Source organism: Melitaea cinxia, chromosome 15 (genome assembly GCF_905220565.1).
Source record: "Melitaea cinxia chromosome 15, ilMelCinx1.1, whole genome shotgun sequence".
Taxonomy (NCBI): domain Eukaryota; kingdom Metazoa; phylum Arthropoda; class Insecta; order Lepidoptera; family Nymphalidae; genus Melitaea; species Melitaea cinxia.
Genome location: NC_059408.1, coordinates 156,879 through 166,775, shown reverse-complemented (window position 1 = coordinate 166,775; position 9,897 = coordinate 156,879). Strand labels below are relative to the sequence as shown.

At 41.2% G+C, this 9,897-nt stretch overlaps 1 protein-coding gene across 1 annotated transcript; it reads right to left on the bottom strand.

The window, feature by feature from the left end:
- Positions 1 to 4,216: 4,216 nt before the first annotated feature.
- On the bottom strand, positions 4,217 to 9,027 carry LOC123660711. The gene is made up of 2 exons (XM_045595759.1): positions 8,898 to 9,027; positions 4,217 to 4,884 (listed from the first exon to the last, which is right to left on the bottom strand). The coding sequence occupies exons 1-2, from the start codon at positions 9,025 to 9,027 to the stop codon at positions 4,217 to 4,219; spliced, it is 798 nt and encodes a 265-aa protein (XP_045451715.1).
- Positions 9,028 to 9,897: the final 870 nt, after the last annotated feature.

Sequence of the window (9,897 nt, the reverse complement as noted above, 5' to 3'; positions counted from 1 at the left end):
GTGACTATGGGCAAAACACATGAGTTCACGCCCTTTTTGGCGTGAACTTGTGGAGGCCTATGTCCAGCAGTGGACTGTGATAGGCTGAAATGGTGGTATATTTTCTACGACTATTGGTGGCATTTTTGTTTTGTTTTGGTAATATTATTTAAAATTGAATATAAAAACAAAACATTATCATCACAAAATCATTTAAAGCCAAAACAATTAAGATAGGTATATTTTATTTATGTAAAAGAGCTTAAATTTTGTCTGTTTAGTTAGTTTAAATTAGAATTTTAAAATCAATAGAGATATTATTTAAATTACAATTTGTTTTACAATTATTGTAATTAAATAAATTATTTATATTATATGTTAATAAGGCTGCTATTTGTTTTTTTTTACATTTTAATGACAAGGACTTGTATCTTTTGTTAATTTAAATCTACAGTGGAATTTATTTATATCAAACAGTGTGAGGTCACTATGCCAACGAGTACGGTTATACAAATATGAATTCAATGTGTGTATTATGTACCTACTTATTCTGTTCATCTGTCAGTGCATATGAATAAGGTAAAGTACTTAATATGAATTTACATTTTTTTTGTTTTGTATCTGTATTATATTTTTCATTTCTTTTATTAAATCAGATTTTTTTATTGGCAAACTGAATACATTGAATTAAATTTTTTATTTGATATTCATACCTTGTACCCGGTGAACAGAAATTCAATAATATATTTTTAAATTTGACATTAGATACAAACAGTCTTGTTTTAATTTATTTATTTTAATAAAACTATTTTTATTTCCCATTATTTTATTAGTTCTTTTGGTAAATTTATTTTTTAAATAATATAATAGGTTCGTTTCTCAAATTACAGCCAAAACCACACTTAACCAATTTCAAAGAACTAACTTGCTTAGGTGAAGAGATACTGGCTTCATAGAGACTTTCTTCCAGTTCTCTGATGCGACTAACAGCTGCCTCATGTTCATCGCTACATTGGTTGAGTGCGGTAAAGATATTACAGATTTAAAATGTAAGGACACAGCGGCTGCGGCGGTACCGGCCGGGGCCTGTGAGAAAGACATTCTGTAGTATATTTAGTATCAGCATTGCACCCGTGCGAAGCCGGGGCGGGTCGTTAGTTAAGAATATTTATTATGATTACTTTATACCACAACTGTAACTTTCATCCTTTCAAAACTAGAGTTTAAAAGTAATCGAGTACCTACTGTTTATCAAGTCTTGAGCAGACGCACGTGGTTTAGATATCTTAATCCTACGGGACTTACCGCAATTGTCATATCGCAGTTCCCGCTATTTCAGAGACGTAGTAGACGCTATGGTCAAGGACTTCACCCGATTTAAAAGTGTTCAGTACCCGTGTAAGTGTAAAACTTACATGGTTAACTCCTTAAGAAACGATAGAAAAAGCAAAGCCAACAGTTAATTTAAAATAGATAAAAAACTGGACTAATAATAGTTTGAAAAACTTTTACACAAACCCACCCATAAATCGCACACATTATAACGAGTACAAAACTCTTAATCTGTGTCTCCGGCGAGAATCGACTCGAAAATATTGTCCGCCGGTCGCGCTGCAACTCCATCTTGATTTATGAAGCAATTAAGCGACTTTCGAGTTTTTCTCTTTCCGTTACGAGCGGCCTGTTATTATTTTGAGTCATAAAACTAAACCGAGATTTTACTTACCGAATGCATAACATCTGTTACCAGAGACCCGTTCAATTGCTTAGAACTAGAACAGCGTTTACGTCGTAACTACGCCAGACAAAAAGTGCGCTGGTTTGCTGCGGTATGTCAGTACGCTAAAGGTACCATAATTATTCATTTTAATTATTTATTTGTCTTAACTGAAGGTCATAAGTGGCTTTATGAGATATACCAGAAGTGTGAAATAAGTAACTCATTTAATCATAAGTGTAAAAAGCACTGCACCTTAATAGTGTTCAAAAGCTTTTCAAGTTTTAGCACCCTTATCAATGATGTATTCCCAATTACATGGCATGGTAACACAACGTTCCTCTAGTTCAAGGTAAATAAATGAAGGCGCAGGTGCGATTACGGCGACTAAGATATTTTGAACTCACCGAATCGTTTCACTTCACGGCGCCATTTTTTTTGTGGTCTTTCAAGTTACAGCTGATGTACTCTATTATTTTTTGGGTCGTAAAGGGCAGGAAACTAAAAAGTGTGTCGTTCTGCGAAGGCCGGTATTTCTGTACACGAGGCACGCACACCAACAAAGCGAACATATGTTTCCTTTGACATAACACAGCTGTTGAATACCGGGAACTATTAACGGTGATCCTCGGCGTAGTCGTAGGAATAAGGGTGGAATTGGAGCAGCACCCCTCGGTCAGCTGATGCGGCGCGTGACGCGCCTTACGAGCGCGTGACGTAAACAGGATGCCGGCGCGTCAAAGGCCACGGGACGGAGCCCTGCCTGTTGAGGCTACCTGCCGAGTCTACAGCCGTCATATTTCCGTCCGTACCTGCCTCTTATTATAAGCACTGTCCCGCTTGTCAAATTACATTGTTACAGACATAAATACATCATAGTTTGAAACTATTTGTAGACGACAACGTTATATTTAACATTCAAATTCAAAATATTTATAACAATACCATTGGTAAAACTAAAACTTGCTTGTTATACAGAAGTAAATTATGATTTTTATAGTTATGTGATGAACTTAAACCAACCATTACATTACTTTACTTTACGCTTAGAACTAGCAATGAAGCACAGAAACTGTAATACGAGTAAAAAGGTATATACAGTCCAAACATTTTTTGGTCATTGTTGTAGTTATCTAAAAAATATAATTACCAAGTATTTTGTGTCAGTTTCGAAAAATATTAAAAAAAAATAGGTATTTTATTACTGATAATATAAGGCTTAAAAATTACGAACGTAAATGCAGTAAGTATAGAAATCTCCAAGAGAAGTTTCTTCGTAATTTATAAGCCAAACTGCCAGATTGCGGTGTCATTGTGATTCTGTTTGTTTGTTGATGTTTGGTGTATATTGTCAAGTAGTGACTTGACTGGTGAATCTGTGAGTCACTCCTATTATAATAAACCTTTTTTTGTCTAATAATAATCGATATAGCTCACAATCTCAACCACACTGATCATTCTCCTTCATGTCTTTTCTACCCCACGTGGCACATTGTGCCCCCTGGCACAATTGAAAGCCATTAAACCTAAGAAATTAATTCATAATAAACCTTCTTCTATTTGTTCAATCAATTCGTATTTTACTTTAATCGATCAAATTTACAGATACTTATATATGTTTCCTAAAGACATCACACCAACACCTCGAGCTTTTCATATCAGACGAGGATCAGTTAAAGCCGTCAAAGGCCAATGTGTAAATTAAAGTCGTCATCTGTGTATTTATCAAGTTTTTATTCCTTTAATCGGAGATCTAAGTCCTGTTTATATAAAAAATAAAAATTACACAAATTTTGGTATTTTCCTTAATTTAATATAAACTTAACCTAAACTTGTATTATAGGAAATTAAATCAGTCGACCGATACTCTAACATACTCACCTGCCAATATAAAGCGCGGCAGTCCGACAAATGGAATAATATCTGAAGTGCACAGTGTACAGTGCGTTCTTCTGACTGATATTATTGTCGAAATATTAAACACAAATGTTTGTCATACATCACGCAAAAACTACGAGATACAATAAAATGGAAGTCGGTGCAGTGACAGCTTTACCCTGCTACAATTTACATGTCTATGACAATAACTTCACATCTTATAAAAAACTTTCCTAAAACTAGTCAGAGCTGCGCTCCGCAACCAACCACCTCGGCGGGCGGTCCGGGCATACAGCCTCCCTTACAGTTAAATATACAGCCAGGAGCTAGTGCTCTAATCTTACAAATATTTACGAAGTTAGAACGAACCTTTGACAAACTATCCTCACTGGACGTTTATATTTTAAGCGTATACCGTTCGACGCGGTCGAGACCGCCACGTGTCGCTACGCAACTATGTGCAGCCGACCGCGTAGTGCGTCGGGCCTATACGTCGGCGATACGATTAGCAATACTGCTCGGTGGTGGCGGCCGCTAGCAGGGCGAGGCGCCGCGCGCGCCGGCGGCCTGCGCGGCCAGCGCCGCGCGCACGAGCGCCGCGTAGCGCGCGCGGTAGCGGCGCAGCGCGGCGCGCGCGGCGCCTCAGGACGGCTTGCGCTCGTCGTCGTCGTCGTCGGCCGGCGCGCCCGCGCCCGCCGCGCCCGCCTCGCTGCTGGACGAGCTGCCCGCGCCGCGCGCCCACAGGCTGGCGTAGCTCTGCTGCTCCGCGACCAGCGCCTCCTCCGCCTCGATGACGGCGTCGAACAGCGTCCTCTTGATGCGGATCTGCGCCGGGTACGGGAAGCGCTTCGTGGACTGGCACATGCCGTTGAAGAAGATGTCGAGCGGGTCGGGCGCGGGCGGCGGCGGGCGCTCGCGCTTGCGCTCGCGGGGCGGCGCCTCGCTGCAGCGGCGCTTGCTGTGCGCCCGGCACAGGAAGTCGAGCTTGCGGTCGATGGCGGAGAGGCGCTCGCAGCTCTTGCGCTTGGGCTCGGAGTCGGGCTCGGAGTCGGAGTCGTCGGAGGAGCGCGCGTCGCCGTTGTGCGCGTCGGCGGGCGCGCGCTCGGGCGGCGGCGCGTACTGCGGGGACTCGGCCGGCTTCTTGCGCACGCTCATGTGCGGCTGCAGGAACTGCATGAGCCCCATGTACTTCCAGGGGTACGCCTTCTTGGTGGAGTTGCCGGGGTCCTTGGCCAGCATCTCGCTCTGCCGCTTCAGCGCGTCGCGGTAGCTATCTCGGAGCTTTTTCCATTTTAGTTTTACTTCTTTCACTGAAATACAAACAACAATTTGTAATTAACAACAACTTGTAAGAAATCGTTAATATTACTTTTAACCGACTTCAAAAAAGATGAGGTTTCGACCGTATATATATTTTTTATGTGTGTTCGCGGATGACTTCGTCTTTTATGAACCGATTTTGATGATTATTTTTTTGTTAGAAAGGAGATATCCAGGATCTGATGATGGCATTTCAGAGAAATCGAAGCGAATGTTCGAAAATCGTAATAGCGACTAGTGCATTTGTTATTTTTTTTTTTGTCTACTTACATTGTACCTATTACTTGTCAATGTAAATGAAGTCGTTTTTTTTCGTTTGCTAGTAAACACAAAATACTAGATCGTTCAATAAGTCCCGAGACTAACCTGGAAATGGCGCATATATTAAAAACTCTTTTGATTTTTAAAAAGTACTGGCTATCAATACAAGAATATGTGTCAAATTTTTAAAAATGGAACAATAAAATTATTGATTTTGAAACATTTAAGTGACGCTACGGTTGTAATTTCGATACAATGGAAAAAAACGAGTTTCGCGTGTTGATAAAACATTGTTTTTTAATGGGAAAAAATACCGTTGAAGCACAGCAATGGCTTATAAAATGTTATGCAGGATCAGCTCCCTCTAAAGCAACCATTTGTCGGTGGTATGCCGACTTCAAACGCGGTCGCATGGACACCAATGATGGGGAACGCTCAGGTCGTCCAAATGAAGCAGTGACTCAACAAAATATTAACCAAGTCCTCAAAATCGTATTGGAAGATCGGAAGGTAAAAGTGCGAGAGATAGCCGAGATAGTGAAGATTTCAGCTGGTAGTGTTTTCACTATTTTACATAAAAATTTGGCCATGAAAAAGCTTTTTTCTAAGTGGGTGCCGCGTTTGCTTACAACTAATCAAAAGGAACAACGTATCAATGATTCAGAGCGATGTTTGGCGCTGATGAATCATAATAAAAAGGATTTTTTACGTCGGTATGTAACAATGGATGAAACCTGGATATACCATTTCACTCCGGAATCCAATCGGCAGGCAGCGGAGTGGAGAGCGGCTGGTGAAAGCCGCCCGAAGCGTCCAAAGACTCAGAAATCGGCCGGTAAGGTTATGGCGTCTATATTTTGGGATGCGCATGGAATACTTTTCATCGACTACCTTGAAAAGGGGCAAAATATAAATAGTGACTATTACATGTGCTTATTGGAGCAATTGAAGTACGAAATTGCGGATAAACGGCCTCACATGAACAAAAAGAAAGTGGTGTTTCACCAGGACAACGCGCCTTGTCACAAGTCCGTGAGAACGATGGCCAAAATTAACGAATTGGGCTTCGAATTGCTTCTTCATCCCCCTTATTCGCCAGACTTGGCCCCCAGCGATTACTGGCTGTTTGCAGACCCCAAAAAAATGCTTCAGGGTAAGAAATTTGACTCAAATAGTGAAGTTATCGCAGCAACGGAGGCTTATTTTGAAGCCAAAGACAAATCGTTCTACACACATGGGCTAGAAAAGTTAGAAAAGCGTTGGAGGGACTGTATCGCTCTTGGAGGAGACTATGTTGATGAATAAAAATTAATTTTATAAAAAAGACCTTTTTTTAGTACTTAGTCTCGGGACTTATTGAACCACGTGTTATCTGTTAATGAAAACGTATAAAACTAAATGTCTATTATTATGCTACTCGTACTGTTACTGCCAAAGTCCGCGTGCATTTTTATTTAAATTTTTTAAAACCAAAAATTTAATATAAAATTTTCCATGTGTATTGTAATAAAATATTTTTAGTAGTGCATTGACATTTTTTTTTTTTTTTATTGAAAGGACCCGTTTTCTCGTGACCATGGCTGCTGTAAATTATCCGAAACGTCCGCCATTTAAAAAACCTAATAAACAGCGATAAAATCAGAAAAAGTTGTTTCATTATAATGAGTGAAATTCGCGTAAACATTAGAAAAGTAACTTTTATGTGAAGTTCTTCGCAATCTCTGTTATTTGTTTTAAGTAATATCGGTAACTAATAATTACTGAATCTACTCAAAAGAATGAAATGATGACAAAGTGAAAATAACTACCCAGTAAGTTTTTAAAATCAACTCTGTGCATCACATTTATGAATCACGTTTAAATAATTGTTAAGCTTTTAATCTTTAGTAAGTGTTATCATAAATATAAGCTTTATTGGTTAATAAACTTCTTAACACTTGGTTAATAGACTTCCAAAAAAGGAGGAGGTTCTCAATTCGATTATATTATTTTTTTTACCTATGTTACTTCAGAACTTTTGACCGGGTAGACCGATTTCGACAATTTTTTTATCGAAAGGTGGTGTGTGTCATTTGGTCCCATTTAAATTTATTTGAGATCTAACAACTATTTTTCGAGCTTTATCTAATAATACGTTTTTACTTGACTATTGTTTCGTCTACCTACGTTGTATTTATACCACATAACTTTTTGCTGGGTGTACCGATTTTAATGATTTTTAAATTAATCGAAAGCTGGTGCTTGTAATATGGTCACATTTAAATTTCATCGAGATCTGATTACAACTTTTTTACGTATTTACTTGACTATTTTTTCGTCTCCCTACATTGTATTACTTGTCGATGTAATTGAAGTCGGTTTTTTTTTCGTTTGCGAGCAAATACAATTAAGTATTCAAACTATTTATTTTCGTTTTATACTTTGTTGTACACCACAAATACATTACAAACAAAGCATAAAGATAGTTACAGACAGTGCAGTACAATGGACGGACTTATAAACCGACTTCCAAAAAAGGAGGAGGTTCTCCATTCGATTGTTTTTTTTTATGGGTAAACCGATTTTGATGACTTTTTTTGATCGAAAGGTGGTGTTCGTCATGTGGCTCCATTTAACTTTTATTAATAAGATCGAAGAAGTACCTTTCGCATAAATTTTCACTGGATATGCAGATTTTGATGATTCTTGTCTTAATCGAAAGCTGATGTTTGTCAAGTGGCCCCGTTTAAATTTGATCGAGATCTGATGACAACTTTTTTAATTAGATTGGATAACGCGTATTTACTTGACAATGTTTTCATCTCCCTACGTTGTATTACTTGTCGATGTAATTGAAGTCGGTTTTTTTTTTCGTTTGCGAGCAAACACAATTATGAACAAAACCCTTCGTCACGTCGTGCGCAATCGACTGCGAACAGGGCGAGGTTGCGGGTGACGAGAAATAATAATTATTTACAAAGTAAAACCCTTTCCAACGCAAAGAAATATTCATAAAAGAGTAGATCTTTTTTATAAAACCAGGTCCCCGTTAAAGCGACGTTTACAATCTCAAACAATATGGGTCAGCAAAGTGCCAACACCTTCACTATCTTGTATGTCATAACAACGATTGCCTACCGTACAATACCTGTACTGTACTGTTGGTATTGTGGACTATACTTATATACAGCGACAAATAGTTACATATCAAACTCAACAAACTGTATTTTTGTTAATAAATAATATTTTTTACTTTCATAATTATGCTGATGATTTCTGTAGCTTTTTATAGTAAAAAAAAAAATAGATTTTATATTTGACGCTGGAAAGTACTGGAAGAAGCGTCTCCGACCTAGTGATAACTTATAGTTATAATCATTTCATATTCATCTAACGCAGATGTTAGACATGTCTCCACACCCACACACACTCAAGCACACGTACATACATACACAGGCATCGCAGTCGATATTATTGTGTTGTGAACATGTTCCATAGTATTGCAATGAAAGCAATGAGCATTATCACGTAACGCTGTTTAAGTAGAAAGCGGGTTCGGTATAAAAACCGGCGAATCTAATTAGTCGAATCGACGCAATTACAAATGAGCCGGCCAGCAGCGTCGCCCCGCGCCCATCCGCGCGCCGGTGCGCTGCCGGCCTCCGAGGGGCGCGGGGCGGCGGGGCGAGGGGCGCGCGGGGCGGAGACTCGCGGTGGCACTGCGCGCGGCGCCACCGAGCTGCGCGGCGGGACTGGCTCTTACCTGACGACAGGTCCGTCTCCTTCATCACCTCGGCCCAGGCGGCGTCCTTCAGCTCCTGGTCGCGATACTCGATGGCGGTGGTGTTCCACAGGCAGGGGTACTTGCGCACGGTCTCGATGAAGTGCTCCATCTCCATGGCGCGCGCGAGGCGGCGGCGGGCTCCGAGCGCGGACTGAGCGGCGCCGCCGGGCCCCGCGCGGCCCCGCCGGCCCCGCAGACCCGCCGGCCCCGCCGACCCGCTGCCGCCGCGCCGCCTCACTGCCTCACTCGCTGCCCGCGCCCGCCGACCGCGCGGGCCGCGAGCCGCGAGCCGCCGCCGCTCCGGGCGCTCCTTTATTTCAATTAGCGATACCGGACGCGGATCATTTATTTTGAATCGCAGTCAAGAATGAGACGCGGGATGTACAAGTAGTCGCACATACGCGAGGACGAAACGTAACACATATTACCGAAGTGTTCTTCGGTAACGAATGACATAAAATAATATCGTGTAGTTATGACGATAAGCCGACGCCGTGTTAGCGCAACGGTCACAGCCATGGATTGTGTCGGTTGCGCTGGCGGTTGCGGGTTCGATTCCCGCACATGACAAACATTTGTATTGGGCATACAGGTGTTTGCCGTGGTTTGGGTGCTTGTGCAGTCCTTGTGGGTCTCCCCACTGTGCCTCGGAGAGCACGTTAAGCTATCTGTCCCGGTTGTTATCATCTACACCTGATAGCGATCGTTACTCATAGTAGGGAATATATCCGCCAACCCGCATTGGAGCAGCGTGGTGGATTAAGCTCTGATCCTTCTCCTACATGGGGAAAGAGGCCTATGCCCAGTAGTGGGATATTACAGGCTGAAGCGTACAATAAGCTCTTTGTTCCTGACGGACGGGACACCTCGCTAAATCCACAAGCCGCAAGCTGCGAGCGGCGCGCAACTATGTCTTAATTTAATAATAATTCAAAAGATTACAACTTATGACCTAACTGTAGCTGTTATCCTGTTTGTC

Excerpts from the sequence above, each read along its gene's own strand:
- LOC123660711 (XM_045595759.1), bottom strand. The coding sequence starts at position 9,027 with ATGGAGCACTTCATCGAGACCGTGCGCAAGTACCCCTGCCTGTGGAAC. Across the intron at positions 4,885-8,897 it reads GGAGACGGACCTGTCGTCAG|TGAAAGAAGTAAAACTAAAA; the intron begins GTAAGAGCCAGT and ends TTTGTATTTCAG.